The sequence below is a fragment of the Cygnus atratus genome, chromosome 7 (assembly GCF_013377495.2).
Source record: "Cygnus atratus isolate AKBS03 ecotype Queensland, Australia chromosome 7, CAtr_DNAZoo_HiC_assembly, whole genome shotgun sequence".
Taxonomy (NCBI): Eukaryota; Metazoa; Chordata; class Aves; order Anseriformes; family Anatidae; genus Cygnus; species Cygnus atratus.
Window position 1 is genome coordinate 1852110 of NC_066368.1, and position 18461 is coordinate 1870570.

Genomic DNA, 18461 nt, shown 5'->3' on the forward strand with positions numbered 1-18461 from the left:
TACTATGTGTAAGGCTTTGTTTGACAAAGTCTAAACTTTCTAGATGTTTTTACACTTTATTTTGTTTCAGTTTTTGAAGCACCATTTCCAATAAAAAGTTTTCTTATCTTGATGCAGCATAAACAATCTGTAGCATCTCCACAAGAAACTGAGAAAAAAACTAGCCCAGTTTATTTTTAATAAAAGGAGGACTATGCTATATAATAACTCTTCCTGCCACATCCATTGAATCTGCTGAAATAAAGATTGATGCCTGGATATTTGTAGACACTTCTTCCAGAGAAGGTAATATTTCTTTTTTTTTCTTTTTTTTCTTTTAAATATACCTCCTCCTGGTATTTTGCAATAATTTGAAAAAAAAGTAACAAGCATCATCTTCCTATTATCTAGAAAGAAAAGATGCAGATGCTTAAGTCAAGCAGCAGAACACTCAATGAGGTTTGCGCCAGCTTAAGTGCCACAAGTTAAACAACATGCAGAAATAAAAGACTAAGAAACAGAAAGATGTACGAGGTAAGACTGACCTTCTCCTTTTGGTGATCGTTCTACACAGATACCCAAAACCTACTTTCAATTTGTGCATCAATATATACACGAACATTGTGAGGATTGTGAAGGGTTAAAACGCAAGAGAGAAGCAGACCGAAGAACAGCCCAACACAGAGCACGGGTACATTGCTGCACTGGCTCACACGTAGGGCTTTCCTTTCATTTTCAAGTGAACTAAAGGTCTAAAAACCTGCCTGGATTTTGCCCAACAGGTTGGACTGTGCTGCGGTCCTTTTATCGGGCAAGCAGTAAATTACATCCCTTTTGGCTTTCTAACTTAAAAGGCTCAAAAACAACAAAATACAGACAGGAATCCTTGAAGCACTCAGGTTACTGGCTATAATCATACTCAGAGGTTTATTCTGAAACAGCCTTGTGTCCAACAGCTAAAAATCTAACACGGCAGCACCATAACACACTGAAGTTGCAACCATACTTTGGCACTTACATACCAGCCTGACAGCGTACTGTCCTGGCTGGATTTATTTTGAAGGCCTCTTTGGCACAAGCCAAGTGCTTGCTTCACTAGCTAAAAGTTTAAATGCTGCTCGTTCACGGCTGCTGCAGGCTCCCCGGTGTCACAAACAAGGTGATCTGGAGTGAAAGAGCTTTCTAAATGCTTCAGCTGCTCCAGCTGGCTGGGGAGGGGAAGATGACTTTCTGGAAGAAGGCACAGGAAAAGAAGCTTTAAAAGTAATAACAGGGATCCCATCAGGAAGAGGCACGGCTGGAAGACTTTTAATCCCGCGGCCTTTAAAGAACACCACACAAGATATTCAACTCAGAATGGTCTAATGGAAAGAAAAGAAAAGCTGCACCCCAGAAGGGCGACGCTTTCAAGACGGCCAAAGACGTACCTTGAAGCTTTTGGGAACAAAGTACTACAGAAGCCAAGAGCACGTGCAGCAGTCCAAGCCTTTCACCTAGCCTCTACTGAGGGACTTAATACATTCAGACTCGCATCAAATGCGGATTGTATCTCAAACCTAATCTGTTTATATTAATGCCTACAAAAGATCCATCTAATGAACCATTTTCCAGTCACTGTAAACAGTAATTAAATACATTAAACTATAAAAAAAGGAAAGTGCCACGCAAAACATACTTTGATCATTGATAAATGCCGTCAGCTTGGATGATTATGGTATTTACAATAGTAAGTGCTCTGTTTCAGCTGGCAGGAAAGCATCTGGACTTGTCCACAGGCAACGTTTTAACATCTTCCCCTGTGGGGGCAGGACTGTGACCTTACAGAGGACAAACACTGCAACAGAACTTGCTGTTAAGAAAACCAACGAAAAATAAATATAATTTTTAAGAAGTGGAGAGATTTCTTATAATTTTCTTTTTTAATGTTGTGGTGTGTGGACCATAGGATGACTCCATATGGACAGCAGTCTTGGCCTTATGAAATAATCATCAACACAGCTCTACTTGCACAAGAATAATGGCTGCAAATACAATCTTCAGTAGAAAAAGAACCCAGTGGTTCCTTCCAGATACATAATGTCTTTTCTGAAGAAATGCCATTAAGTGTATAGAGCCGATTCTACCACTAGCTTAAGTTTCAGGGAGGTATCTAGTACACCTTTTTTCCCCTGCTTTACATTTAGAGATCATCACAAAATCATTAGCTATTTTTTTCCCCAAGTGTGTACTTTGTCTCAATCAGGTTTTCTCCAATTCCACTTCAATTATAAAATCTCTACTGTCACACAACAATTTTAAGGAAGAACTGAACGGGGAATAATCACACCTCTTCCACATTACTGTCAATAACCCTCTGTACACTTAACTCGCTTAACTTCAGGTGTTTGTGGTAAAACAGACATCTATTCAAAACAGCTAAGTGGAGTAGTTGCATACCTATCTCCTTCAGTTGGTTTTTAGTATGCCCCTGAGCTCCACTAAGTTTCTTAGCCTTGGCTGATGCTTATTGGAAAAATAGGAGGAGTGGCACTCTCCCAAATGCCTCCCACTTGTGGCATCAAAGTGAGATATCACTCACAGTAAATTTTACAGTATGAGGAATGAAACAGTTAGCAAAGTTGACATTTAAACCATCATCACTGGCTATGATTAAATACCTCGGAGATGAACGGAGTGGTTCACACCTCTCCAAGTTATTGTTCTAGGCTCTTATCAGACTCCCATACACCGCTGCATTAGCTGCATTTTGACACACTTGAGATTTTCTTTGAATCTGTAATGGCTGGAAACCTGCTTAGAAAGATTCTGGAGAGTTTCTGATAATGTTAATCTGGCACAGAGACTGAAACACCGGCTAACTTGTTGAACTGTAGATTCACCCTTGAAAGGTGTTGGCAGATTACTAATACAGGAATGGCTAAAGTGGTTCCTTGTTCCTCCTCCTCTGACTGTCAGTAAGATAGGGGGAAACGAAACGCTATAGAGAAATTGCAATACACTAGCAACTTTTCTGCAGTCTTGAGTTCAAATCCACATCCACGCTGACAAATACCCAATTCCCTGAGTCCACGTGAGAGGGGACCATTTGCACACATCTATTTCTGCCCAGGTATGTAGCCCCGGTGCCTGTGTCGGGCAGCCACGTGCCCTGGAGGAGCAGCAGCACGGCGTCGAGGCGGGCGGCTGCCCCTAGGTCATCCAGATCCTGCCCCAGCGACAGACCGCAGCCAGCTCAGCTCTGCTTCTAAGTGAAAAAATTACCAACAGCTGCATCCTTTTGTCATTTGGCGGATGTCGGAATATTAGCACGTTAGCACGATTGTGAATTTAAGTTTCGTTTCACAAGCACATCCATAAACGTGTAGTAGTACGTCACACTATGAACGACCCAGCGCTCAGCACGACAGTTCTGTCAAATCCCAGGCTGGGAGCTGTCCCAGTTTACCTGAAGGCACGTCACTACTCTTCCCTTGGCTGAAATCCTCCAGGTGCCACCTCTCGGCTCTGCATTAGCAAACGAGCTGGCTGTGAGACCTGTGGCAGTGGCTGAACGTCCGGCGGCAGGGAACCCCGGAACGACTTCCACCCGCGGCACGGGAAATTCCTGAAGGCATCTGCACTACTGCAACACGGCCAAAAGCTGTTCCTGCCTTGGCATCCTAACTGCTACGTCAACATCCCCATTCTGCTGCAAATATTTAGCGGAGGAAGATAGCAGCGCGCTTTCTGTTATTGGTGACAGAAGTCACAAATGTGGCGCCAACCACCAAGCTGGTGATTTACCACTGCACTTCAGGAGTAAAAAATTTCCAAACAATCATCCCAGGGTGAGAACACCGCAGGAGAAAGTGGAAGAACGAGAAAACTAAATCGGAAACTTCGAAGCTGCTAAAGACACTTAGAAGTAGAGTAACAGTGGAAAAAAGAAACCACAGGTTTTTCTTTTGGACATGAGCAAATAGAGTTAAACACTGGCAATATTTCAGGCAGGAACAGTGGAGGAAAGAAGCATTACTTTTGATCAAGAAGGCAATATTTGTATACACTGAAAGAAAGAAATACAATGGCTGATACAGTACTAAATATATATATATACTTTTAGTTTTTTATAAAAATGTGAACTGTGAACCCGAAATTCCTAGAAAAGGGAGAAATTTATAAAAACAAGCTTCACCTTAAGTATACTTCTTCCACACTTCACAATCCTGAAGCAATACATAGCAACTTGCTTCAGAAACAACCCAATAACAAATATGTGGTCCTTTAGTCGGGCTGTGAACCCGAAGCCTGCACCTCCATACGGTGCTGCGTGTGGAATAAAAGTACCACAGCCAGCAACGTACCACGTATTGGCATCAAACCCCGAGAAGCTGGCTGTTCCAGCCAACCCACTCTGATACCAACATAATCGGTTCTGGTTCCGATTCGGGTATCTTAGACCTAATTAATCTGAGATTAATTCACAATGCCAAATTAAATGGCCCGTGAACAATTCAATCCACAACTTAAACACCTGGACTAAAGTAGAAACAGGTGCTTTCAAGTTACTGGTTTAGGACAACCAATTGTTAGCACTGCACTTAGATTGCAAAACTGTTACAAACATTTTTAGTCAGCATTCAGCAAATTGAAATTTTCAAGATTATATTTAGGTGAAATTCCTTTTATATGAAAAAAATATTTCTATCTACCTATCTACCTACCTATCTACCTACCTATCTATCTATCTATCTACCTATCTATCTTTTTCCTTACATATATGTAAAGCTTGAATAAAAATTCCTCCCCCCCAAACAGAAATCATTATGCTATTACATGCCTTGACTTTTAAACTCTGCTAGTTTCACAAGGAGCAGAATAACCTCAGGTTATTACAATTAGTTTCATCTCATTAATAGATCAATTTCTTTCAAGCATACTGAAAACTGAATTTTACTTTGTTGCTTCTCCTTTTAGTCTACATTACAGTCTGTGTTCTTAAGTTTTAAGGAGAGCCATCACAGAATAGGTTGTAATCTCAGGTGATTAACTGCAGAGCATTTTACAAGCTGTAAAATAGAGCAAGATCTCCACAACCTGATTATGCCATTAACCAGGCACTCTTATCAGATTTTTCTATAACTAGGAGGTTTGTCTGACAGATTGCAAGTCTTAAGTATTTATATATTTCAAAGGTTTACTTATTTTTGTTGTTAAAAAACCCTAAAATCTATATTGATTGTTACATGCAATTCTACATGAAAAGTCTCAGCAACTGTGGTGCTGAATACCAATATTTATTACTAGACTTGCGCTCATTATGGTTCTCTCTGACAGGGGTCCATTAAAATCAATTTTTATGTTTCTTATGTTGTTTTTTTTTCCTACCCAATCTCCTTACCATGGTGTTTATTAGCCAGTTAGGAGAAACACTGGGCACTCCTTTGTTTTTATTTTATTCTGTCAAAAATAATGAGGCCAGATTTAACAGCTATTCACTAGTGATGAGTAGAAGAGATTAAATGTTATACTTCAGCACAAACATTTACAGATGGCTTTAAAATTTTTAGAACTTTATCATCAGTTAAGACAAAAGAAAGTCCCACCTTCCACCCATTTTTCACATTTAAGTTCCTAAAGTAATTGTAAGAATAACCTGCATACTGTTAACTACTGGATCACTCTCCAGTAATATTCCCTCTGCAATATAACAATTTTTGCAAAAAAAATCCTGCAATCTGATAAGCTAAGTGTTATCAAGATGCTACTAAAGCCTCAACGCCTCTGGGAGACTGGGAAATTAAGTCAGCTCAGCACAGAAAAAAATGGATGCATCAAGACCAAACAAAAAATTAAAGAAATAGGAAAAGAATCTAGAATTCCTGACTTCTGCCTGAAGACAAGGTCAAAAGATCCTTCTTCAACCAACCAACCTGGCCATACTACACATTAGCAAGTGGTAAACCCTGCCACAATGGAAAACAGAAGCTCTCTGTATAAAAGAAAGAGATCGTGCCTTATAGCTAGACTTAAATTTAAGGATGGGAGAAACACACAGTTTGTAAGTAGCAGCAACTTTATCTTGTGCAGAAATGGGTAAAAAAAAAAAAAAAGTAGTTTGGGGCACACAAGTGTATTTTTGTGGAAAAAGGTTTGTGTCTGAGAGACCAATTTCTCTACTCTGTTCCCCCACCCCCACTTGCTCTAATAATACCTTACTGTCCCTGAAAACTTTGTTCAGAAAAAGATGGCAAATTACTAAGTAAAATATTTAAAAACTCAATATTAAAGAGAGGAGTCATAACAACAGACCTTTGCTCTTGCCTTCCGGGAGAGCTACATGAACATACCCAGTATAACAATACCTCCCCACCCACCTTCTTGGCCTTTACCAATTAATAGCCTTGAATTACTTTCTTCCAATAATACGTCATTTCACGTCAAGCCTGTATTTGTTAATACCTATAACTTCATGACTGTTTCTGTCTTCAGCTTTTGTTTTCATACAAAAGAAAACACAATTTCTTATATTCACCACCTCCAAGAGTATTTAGAGCTTTATCTTACTATTCCTCCAACCACTCACTGACATTTTCTCTTCTCAGAGGCGAAAAGTCATCACCTACTTTAGTTGTGCTCCAGCAAGAAGCTGTTCTGTAGCAAAGGCAAGCTTCGGCCTTATCCTAAATACTGTTTTACTTTCATTCCTCATCAGCAGAAATCCAATACTGCAATCAGAGTATAAAGGAGACTGGAGTACTTATTTCCATATCACTGGAGTTGGCAAAACTGTCAAATCCAGAGGCTTGAAGGTTTTAGAATTAGAGGCAAAAACATACTTCAACCAGAATACACATTATGCTTCATATTTGTGATTAATGTCATGCACACTTAAAAAATTACAAGGGTAATAAAATAGAAAAAGAGAAAAGGGAAAACCCCACAAGTCAAAGGAAATTTTAAAAAGAGAAAAGCAGAGTGGGGAAGGACAATATGGAGGGAAGAAAATGAAACCTGTTTGAGTCATATCAGAAAAAAAAACCACAAATCACTGTTGTAAGACTGTGGCAAAGGCTGCAACTTCATTACCAGAAAATGGCTGAGGAAACAAGCCTTAATAATTAGTGTTAGCAGCTTTAATTTTGGCTGAGGATTTGGCAAAGAAATTTGGCATCTAGCGATTTTGGCAAAGGAAAGTCCATACCAGAAAAGAACATAACAAAGAAAAGAATTCTGTATTTCTTCTAAAAACGTCAGCTTTTCCTCACAAATAAGGAAAAAAAAAAACCACAGAAAAAAAGGATCCAAACAGGACAGTACTTCAGCAGACTGAAAAGCATTTCCGTTCAACCATAAAAAGTACCAGTACCTCCTCAATCAGTCCTACATTTGAGACACTACCTCCCCTATCGTATATACCTTCTGAACTCCAGAAGATGTTATAAATTATAAAAACAAACCAGAGATCTCATTAGGAGTTTGCAGTAATGACTTATTCAAACCTAGTTCTGCCTGCTGGAGTATATCTATCTAGATACAGTTTTACAAAACACACTGGCAAGTGTCACTTGTCAGTGGCAGATTCACAGGTATGTCAAAAACGAGGAGGCAGGACATACATTCAAAACCTACTTTAAGCATGCTTGTCTTTTAGGACGTTTTTTAGCTAGTATTAAAGATGCAGAGAAAAGTGCATTCTGCAACTGCCATTCCTTAAAGGTGCTCAAGGCTGCTTTGCCTCTCACAGGAGAAAGTGCTGTGTTTTCGATATGGCTGGTAAAAACAAGCACGCACGGTCTGCCTTAGATCCTCTGGGCAATCTGTTTCCCCTACTACACACTCAAACATAGGATCAATAGGACATGAACTTACCCATTTGGCAGCACACTCATTTTTGGAAGTTTTATTTCATGTAAGCCTGTTTCACACCCAGATATCTCCAGTTTTCCCACGGGGCTAAGCAGAACTGCATGCTTCTCCTTGCACTGAGATTCTCCCTCTTTGGAAGTTACCTGTTCATAAAAACAAACAACTCTAATTGTGTGCATTGTCACCGAGGGACAGTCATCGCAATGTATTTTGTGTAGTTTTCAAAAATAATTTAAAAAAAACAAATCAGTATTTCCAGTTTCTTCAACTGTGTCTTTTACTTCCAAAACTCTAACTTGGAACGAGCCGTCCTGAAAAGTCAGCATCTAAATCAAAGTCTTAAAAAAAAAAAAAAAAAGGAAAAAAGAAATGTTAACAGAACAGTGACCTTCACAAAAATCACAAGTAATAGAAGTTTCATGGCTGGTTTATCAGCTAACATCCGATGTGAAGTGTTTTGACACTGATTTCAAAAGGGTTATTATGACAACAAAGCATATTCACCAGCTTACAGCAGCAATGTTATGCAAATAACTGCGGGAACACAAATAGAATATGTCTGCTGGAAAAATGTATGAAAAAATCAATCATTCCTCAGCAACATTTTTTATTCCCATTGTTACCAGTCTGGTTTTACAGTTACTGATAGGATGTAGTTGGAAACCGATGCCAAGCATTTCTCAATATTGTTCAAAACCCACAATAACTTACACATCAAATTCCTCTTGCCTTAACAAACAGTCTGAATCAGTAGATATTGGAGTTTTATTTGCAGTTTGGTTTGTAAAATCGTTAGGAACAGTAACAGGACTGAAAACTTTCATTGCGGAGTCACCCAGACACCAAACTTTAGGTTTGGGTCACATCACAATAGGAATGGTGCAAGCAGGACGACGACGACCTTTGCTCCAAAAAGCCAACACAAGAAAACTTGATGAGCAAACATCTTGGTAACATCCTGGTCTGGAAGACCAGAATGGTTTCTTGTTTTTTAAAACCACTATGATCATATAACTAACCTGCAGTTTGCCTGATACCTGAATAATTCACTGTTTTTTGTAATACTCAGAACCAGCACAGTCTCCAAAGACAACTACGTGAACCTACGTTGACCAGTATTTGAACCATTTTACAGTCTGACCCAAACCTCTCTGAAGTCTGCCTGACCTATGACAGAGCTGCCTTTAAAAAAAAGAAAAAAAAAAGACTGCCGGTTTTTAGAACTGAGCCTCCCAGTTTTGAGCCAGCTAGCTCTTCATATTTTCAAGTTCTGCTCCTCTGTTCCTTTTCCTATTTTATTTTCTTGAAGAACTTTAAAAGAGTATTTCTTTTTTTTTTTTTTTTTTTTTTTCTGAAGGATGAATTAGTATTAACACCAACGACGCTTACCAGTGGGTTTTTACAATATGGGGTCCATAAACACTAGCTCTCTGAACCTGAGGAGGGGCAGAAAGGCAGCCGACGGTTTTGCTGCACTGCGGGAGATGGGGCATCAGGGACCGTACCCCAGGAGGGGCAGTTCGGAGCTGCTGAACTCCTGCTGGAGCCTCTGCAGATGAGGGAGAGGGTACCAGGGAGCGGCTCCCCCACACCTCTCACTCTTGATCCCAGGGGGAACATGTCCTGCAGTGAGGAGGACAACGCTGAAAGCCTGATGGATGTCTCAGATAAGTGCAGAAGTGCCTAAGAAAGCAGGACGCTGAGTTACGAGCACAACCACAGACTGGAGGAGCATCGAGAGCCAGGCAGATCTGTGCATCTGACTTGCAGCTGATCACCGTCTACAGTTGTACGATACTACATATTTTTTTTCCAAATGAGAGAAATTCTTTTGAAATCCTGTTTTTAAGTGCTATGAAATGAAGTCAAACCTGTGAGTAAAATACACATCACTGAAGAGGGAAGGAAAAAACTCAAGTAGACAGTTTTGCCCACCAGAGCAAAAGTAAATAAAAGTAATCTTATCCTTGAACTTACGAAGCAAATTTGGGAAGAACTTATGCAATTATTCAGCTACAGACACACTGAAAAAAGATCAAATTTACTCTTAGCTTAGAAAATTTCTGCACAGTACACCATATCTGAATAATTATGGGTTCTCAGTGGTTCATTTGACTGCAATCCAAATCAGCTTTTTGCTAAATAAGCAAATGTTTGCTAATGGTACAAAGAAATTCACCTTTTCAACCAACTTCTTCCTCACTCCTCCTCCTTGCTCAAGGAGAGGAAATGGGTGAATTTTTGCAGAGCAGCATGTCACTGCAGGAATGTTAGTAAAAAAAAAAAAAAAAAAAAAAGCAACATACAAGTTCACGTATTTGGAAAAAACAGTATACATTCTTCATTTTTATTTGTGTGACAGCCCTAAACTAGATGCACTGAACCTCATACTATGTATTCTGTGAATATAACAACTTAGTTATATGAAGACAGCTTTTTCATTATAACAAAACATGGGATGCAGCATGTAACAGAAAACTATAAATAACCCTGTAAGTTAACACCAAGCCGAAGCAAGCTTTGTAGATGAAAACCTTGAGCAATCACTAGTATGTTCAGTCTTGATTATCAGATGCACTGGACAGCAATATTAAAAGTTTTATTTTTATAAAAAACAACATTGCATGACATATCCACATACATATGCAGTTGGGTGGGGAGCTTCAAACATGAAGGTCACTGTCCATATGTACACTATCCTTTGTCCAGACATTAACGCACCTTTTCACTATTTACTTGTAGCTACTTAGATATGCCAGCGAAGATGGAGGCAATGATACACTATTGCAGGCAGTGCTATTTTAAAATAAAGTGAAATTTTAATCAAGACTTAAATTTGTTACAAGTTTTCAGATACAAAAAAAAGTAAAAAAATAAAAATAAAACCAACAGACTTTAAACTTGACCAGCTGAACTTACCAAATACTTCAGCATCATTTACTGCAGGGAGCCGGATGCTGAAACTTGCTTTACCCATATCAATCCGCTGAAGGCACAGTTTACCTAACCCCATTTTCCCTCTTGTGCCCTCGTTAAAGCTGTGAGAACTAGAAATGAATGGCTGCTTAAATCAGAAATGTAATAAACCCAAATAAACTGTGTTCTGTCTTTCTTCTCAAGTTTATGTAAGCAAATAATTTGAGCAACTTGGATGAGGTAGCGTGTGAATTCTACCTTTTCTCCCCCTTTCCACTATAATACCTACAAATCTGTGTCCAACTATCTCAGAATTTTAAAGTTTATTAGGTAAAGAACAAAACAACAAGAGTAAAACAGGACTTTTACAGAAAGTACCCTGTGAGCCTCTGGGTCTTGCTGCACAAAACCCAGAAATACAGCGTATGTGAGTTTGCCCCTCAGACAGCTAAATGCTCTATATAGAATTGGAAGACCACTGCTAGCCAACAGAATTAAGTGCTTTTTGTCTTTAATAGCAGATGAGTATCAAAAGGTTGTCATAGTAGGAGATTTATCAGGGAGAATATCAGCATAATTTATGAGTTAATGTCCTATATAGAGGAGCCTCATTTTCCAGGCGTGCTCCTGTGACTTGGAAGTGGCACGTGCCTTGGTGATGCTGCACTGCTCCAAAGGGCCACGGCCCCCCACGTCACACGTCAGCTCCACGAACACCACTAGGAAACAGAGATGTGCCACTGAAATTGCTTTTCTAAGGTTCAGATGCAAGAGATTCCAAACAGCAGCAAGTTTTATCTCCTAAACTAGGTGCCGTGAACCCAAAAGCGAGCATTAGCTTGATGACTTGCCCATAAAAATCTTAACCTCTCACACCTTCCGCAGTAATTCAGTTTAACAGTCTGGCTGCAGCCGAGGTTTTCAGTACTAAAATACACCTTCAATTTGATTAAATACAGATTTTATTTAAATTTGCATTAATGGTCTTTCACATTACAGTAAATAATTCAAAATTATTTTCTACATTCGACTGTTCCTAAAAACCAGAAATTCCATCGTGGTCTACAGTCTGAGAACCAGAATCCAGCTCCCATCTATAACGCGGAATGGATAAATGGAAAAAACGCACAGATCAATCTTGAGGATCAAGAAGGTTCGCAAAGACTGTCGCAAAGCGTTTCCATGATTCCTGTTCTCTCAAGAGGTTTGTATTTTCCGGAAGACTAGTCAAGAGAGCAAAGCTCATGGCATTTCCTGCACTTCAGTACCGTGCCCCAAGTTACCATTACTGAAGGAGAAGAAGAATGCAAAGTATATTCATGAATGTACTTTCCAACTTTTCCCGTATTCTCCTCTTAAAGACCCCCCAGTGTGTGCATGCAGTGCTAAAACCCTGGGGACCACAAATTTTCACTGGAAAAATTCAGTTGTGTTCTCACAGCTCTCCCTCGGGTGGAAGGCACCAGCTCTGCCCAGGGCTGTGCTCACACCCACCGCAAGCATTCAGCCTTCAGGACATCAGACTCGTCTTAAAACATGGTCTGGCTGAAGACTTCTCTTAAAGAGGCCACAGATGACACTTTTTCACAGCTGTTCCTCTCAATGTTATTAGGCAGGTGAATCCTTCCCATTAGGAAGGAGCCAGAGCAGTGTCTCTGACCTATACCCGTCTGATTTCACTATTTACTGCACTCTGCTTTAGCAAGAACTTATCAGATTTAAAAGACTTTTTCCATCAGGCTATGGCACATGGCTGAACTTGAAATGGAAACCCTCATGATTATTTTTTTCATTCTAGTATTTCTAAAAATCAAAATAAAACTGTTCCTCACAACTGCTCGGTCTAAAGTAATGTGTTCTCATACATACTGCAATTTTATCTTATTTTTTGAATCAAGAGTCCAAGAGCATTAACAAGTGAGATATCACAGTCGCCTCCAAGAAATAAACGGGTCTCTTGATCTTTTCAGATAAACCAAAGTGTTAACTGTTTAGCTAAACTACCTGATAACATAAATAGAACCAATAGGGTAAAGCTGCATTACAAATATTTCCCCAATTTCACTCGTCATTTCCCAAACACAGAAATCATCATGCTTCTACCATTTCTAGAACAGCCACCATGGCACCTTTGAAAATTCCCTACCCAGTTCATCCACAGCAAAGTTACAGCTATTTACAAAGAGCCCACTGAGATGTCATGCCAGGTTCCTATGCTGGGCTAGCATGTAACTACATCCTTCTAAAATTAAAGGTAACTGTCAACTGCTATTGTCCAAAAGGATCCCGAATAACGCTGTACCTGCTGGTAGCACAAATCATCAGTATTCTTAGCTGTAAAAGCTGAATTTCTGGACACATTATCCAAAAAGACCAAAACAATTTGACGGTACTTTTGCTTGGACCTCGATGCTAGTCCATCCCTCTCATGGTGTAATAAAGTACCAGCCTGTTATTTACTTCCCATTCTCCACAAATATATCCAAAGGAAAAATCACTTCAATAGTCTAAGTTACTTGCATTTGAAGCTAGCGTGTAAGTTATAAACCTTAAGCACCTGCGTTGTTTCTCTGATGCCACATAATATCAGTGACTTGCCAAAACTATACCAAGAATTTGTTGAGTTTGAGAGGATGATCAATAAATGCCAGGAAAGTTGCTTCTTCATCCTAATTACAGGAAAGAAATACCAGTCCTGAAGTATTAAATGTGTCTTTCTTTTGAGTATTGTAGTGTTCTCAAACCTGCTTTTTATTGATTTGAGTTCTGAATTAAAATTCAGTGAAAGCTTGAAATATTGGATTTGAACTTCAGGGGTATACTTCACATGTACCTGTAATGGTCTGGCAATTTGCTACTTCATTTCAGTCATGTTGCTACAGTCATTCTTCCTGATCCAGTAAGTTTACATCCTTCTCATAACAAAACCCTCATTAAATCCCATCAGTGGTATTAGTCAAGGCAAAACCAATCAGGGACTTCCACAAGAAATAAGAACTTGGGAAGTGTCCATCTCCATCATCACCATCTGCCTGGCAGTAAGGTCACCAGGACAGATGAGAGCTGACCGTTTACAAACATCTCGCCCATCCTGAAGTGTAGAGGTGAGCGTATCACTCAGGTAGTAAGGCAGCAGCAGCGGCGAGCCTTTCAGTTGGGAGGTTACCTACTGGTCGCCTGTACAGTCGTACCCTTAGCTGAGATTTTGGAAACTGCTATTGCCGGTCCACGCTGAGACAACTAAGTGAACAGAAAAAAATCCAGTCGTTAAAATCTGCTGCGGAACATTTTAAAAACAATGCCATGAAATTATAATTTAGAAACACAAGCCCTAACGTCGCTTTCAAAAGCATTTTAATTGCACCCAGCTTCTTCCCCACCACCGGGGCGACCGAGCCCAACAGCGAGGCTGACCACGGCACCCCGTTTGGCACGGGTGCTGCCGAGCCTACGCATGGCAGTGGTCCACTCACACAAGGTCTCCATTGAATTATAGTTCTCTAAACATCTCCTTAATAGTTTAAAACTTCCTGTATTTGTTTTACTGGTTTCTGCCTGTTTATTTAAAAGGAAATAATCCATTGTATGTCAAGAATATGGGAAAAGTTATATTAATAGTAAAGGCAATGCGCTTTTGCACATATAGTTCAGTGTGGAAAGTAATTTTCCAAGCTTATGCAGCTAGTCTTAAATGAGAAAGCCACTTGTTAAATGTAGTGTTTTAAAGCAGACAAACATTTAAGGACTGGGAAGAAAACAGAGGATGCATGCAATGAACATGTCATCAAAATACAAGGTTAAAATGCCCACTCTATCTGTCTGTAGTGATCATCTGTATTTTTACCATCCAAATGAACAGAAGAATTTATGTAACTCTTATGTAATTTAGGTAACTTTTGCTTATTATGCAACGTTTGATTTCTTCCAAAGAAAATCCAAACTTCTCTAACAGGTGTTTCTTTCTCATGAACAAGTCCAACAATTTCCAGTTGAACATAATGTAGCAAACGCTAAAGCTGTACGGATGCCTGATCCAAAGAGGTCCCTGCAAGTCTGACACCTTAAAGTAGACTGCTGAGGCTGTAAGTAAGGTGTCCTGAAGCCCAGGGCAGGATTTCCCCTTGCCTAATGTAAAACAGGAGAAGGTTGCCCCGTCCCCTGCAGCCAAAACATGGTTTATTTTTGTTTGTTTGTTTGTTTTGTTTTATTTTTTTTACACCATTTTAGTGTTCCAACTTCCACAGCGCTGAGCTCCACGACATCTCAGCATGCATCTGTATGCGCTACCACAATGTAAGCAGGGAAAAGGACAAAGCTTCTCCTACTACCTGCCATGGCTAACCATGACAGGGACAAGTTAGCCATAGTTTCATGCCATTTTTTTTATATAGATGGTGATTCATGCTTTAATATGAGGTACAAATTCATTTATTCAAGATACGTTTTGCAGATAGGTAAAATAAAAAAAAGATAAACCAGGTCAGCAAAGGCACATTATTATAGGGACTTCAGTTTCAGTGACAACAAAAAAGTTGAATAGTAGGTTGTACAAATTAATTGTCTCCTATTCACATGCTAAAATGCAACTCTGCAAGAGACACCTTTAGAGCGAACAGACTCTACTTAATGCTTATTCTCAAATTAAACCATGTAAATGCTCAAAACAATTTCTATATTAAAAACAAACAAACAAACAAAAAAGCATTCCAAAACATGGGAGGTTTTCTCTTCACATATTAAAACATTCAGCAGTGATACTTAATATTGTTGTTTTTAAGATGCAATATAGCAGTTTAAAAAAGTGAATTACCTTTGATATAAAATTCAAGTCCTTTACAAATTGGATCAGGTTAATGTGAAATAGTTTCCATCGCCACCCATATGGACATAGACCACTTCCTGCCCCTACACGTCCCACAATAAAAGTATACACTATGTGCAATTCTTCTTCCTGTAGCGTTCAACGCAAACTTTCAGCTTGCTAGAAAAAATATTGTGTCCATAGGTTTGTGTCCTTGCTGCAACAGTAATAAACACCTCCACAGACGAACAGGACTGCGATCCAGATAAGGCTTTTAAACAAAAGCCGCGCTGAAATATACTGCTTTAGATGATGTGCACATTTTCTCATGCCATGTGAAGTGCTGCCAAATTGGCCATTTTCTGGGGTAAAGCAGATCCCAACCTTCCAGTCGCCTTTTGTTAGAAACCTGTTGTGCGCCTTTCTGGATAGCTGTAGCAGCTAACAGCATTGCTTCTGTCATCCCCAACACTTAAAAATTAAGCAATTCCTCAAAAAGAGGATTCATTGACCCCACCACGTCCCGTACTGACATCTTGCCATCGTGGCCTTACCAGACCAGCGCAGCAGCAGCTCGGGGCTTCCCAAGGCCCCCGCCGTGCTCTTCGCTGTCAACCACTGATCTCTGTACAATTTTATCCTATTTTCAACTTCTGGCTGGCACATTGTACCTATGCCATTAAAATACGAAAGTACACACTAAAACAGAGTTAAAACATACAGCTCTCTCGTATTATGAATTACGGTAGCCTGGATCTTCTCCAGTACCTTGCAACACATGCAGAGGTTCTCTCAGTAAACCCAACCCGGTTAAACCCAGCCTGTAACTTCAGAGGTGTGAAAACCAAACCTGTTCTCATTTCCTGGCCGAGGGACATTTGAAAAGGGAATGCTAGTCAGCCTAACCAAATCCAGGGTTAGCTTAGGGTGACGTAACGAGTTCTTTACCTTCCAAAGTACCCATGCCATAAAAAACATTAAGGTACAGAGTTAAACTGCAGTTTGACCATATACAAGCCTATATTTAGTAGTGGCACAGTAGCCACTAAAAAATCACCCCTGACAAAGTGAATCACTCTTGACTTATTAGAAAGTGTACTGCACACAAGCCCCTGACAAAACAGAAGGAAACGCGTTCGTGCGCACAGACAGCAACGTTTGCTTCCTACAGCATTTTAAAAGTATTCGACAAGAGCAAACACATAATTCTTTATTAAACAATCAAAGGCAACAAGAGCAAATTTCTGTTGTCCCATCGTATTATATTACTAATCCTCTTTGGATGGCAATCAAAAGACCCTGAAATGCCAAGCTATAAAAGTGCATTTCCAAGCAGCAGTAGCCTCTGGCTCTTTGGCTAAGTCTTCAGTCGGCTGTTTTGGCAGACAGGAGTTACACTGGTCTGTCAAATGGCAAGTTCCCAGTGTACTCACCAGGGCTACCTCAGACATCTTTATTTTACTTAAAGGATGATATTTTAATTGTAATAGAATTAATTCCTCTCCTTTAGAAGAGGCAGGTGGGTTATTGCTATTGTATTCCAGGCAACTTTCAGTTAGCACATTTTTCTACTTCATCTATTGTTCGCATGCCAAGCTTTGAGACATTAGTATCAGGAGATACTTAAACACATGACCTTAATGGACTGTTTAAACAAGAATTCAGCTGTACTATTTCCTACAAGTATGTACTGAAGCCTTTTCCTGAATCTCTCCCCCCTGAAAGTAAACAAGCACTTTCTGTATCCTCCCCTAGCTCTTACTTATGTAAGAAACTTAAATGCTATGAATGTGCAGCAGCCACTGCTGCGACAACGTAGTGTAAAAGATATGTACTGCAGAATATTTATGTCATTTTATATCCGTAGCATGAAGCTAAAATGAATATTTTGAAAATAAGTCAAATTTCTACATGCAGCATTCAAGTAGAGTACGAAAGCATGATGTTAGTAAACTATACACATCAGCGGTTACAGTGGGTTGACATCCAGGTTTCAAGCTTGAGTCATGACATCTCCAAGCATCTCGGTGCCTAGTAAGAAAAAGGAAACGAAACAGCCTGCCTTAAGCTTGGAGGCTCCCAGTTACTTTAGGATATGTTTTTGAAATGGTGGGTGGTGAGATAATACAATGAACTGGAGCAGAAGTGGACAAGAAATGGAGTGGCATGAAAATGGGGAAAAAAAAAGAAAGACAGCTCAGGGCAAGATATTTATGTAATAAGCAAATTATACCACAAATAGCAAAGACAGAAGCCATAACTGTATCCATTCCTTGTGGTTTGAAAGTACCTGTAAATCCCACCAGCAATCCCCTTGTAAGCCACACTACTCGCTGTATCTGCCATGGGATGTGGAAGCACGTTGTTATTCTTACCATACTGATGACGTACAGATGGATTAAGCCCCTCTTATTTTTAGATTGGGAATCATATGCCAGAAGATTCAATTAGAAGCACTGGGCAATGCACTACAAGCAAAGTTATACTTTGTTCAGCTATTCACTGTTTTAACATGCAATCACATGGCATAAAACACTAAAAATAAAGGAATCTGTTCCCAAACAGGTGAAGAAACAAATATCATAATAAAGCATCAAAGGTGAAGAATATGATGAAGAATATCTAAAATTAGAAGGTCCCCACAACTGATACCTAGTTGTTACTGGTTTGAGTTTTTAAGAAGTCTCACACAAAGGAAAACTAGACATCATGCAGTTCTCTGGATTTTGCAGAAGTGTTCATCGATTAAAAAATAAGAAACTCAATATCTTAGTCAACATTTTACAATCTATTCTGTAATTACCAAAGTGCTGAGTGTATAAGCGTCTCTATGTGCACTTTTTAATAAGAGGTGGTCATACTTTGACACATTCAAGAAATACAAAATTTAGCTAACAAAATTAGCACCTGATATATA

General features: G+C 39.5%; 1 protein-coding gene across 1 annotated transcript in view; it reads right to left on the reverse strand.

Annotated features, from left to right (window-relative positions):
• The window catches only part of MGMT (O-6-methylguanine-DNA methyltransferase), a 170186-nt gene that overhangs the window by 138008 nt on the left and 13717 nt on the right, over positions 1–18461 (reverse strand). Inside the window, exon 3 of the mRNA XM_035547622.1 lies at positions 7831–7970. Within this exon, the coding sequence (XP_035403515.1) occupies positions 7831–7970 (140 nt within the window). The remainder of the gene's footprint in view (positions 1–7830; positions 7971–18461) is intronic.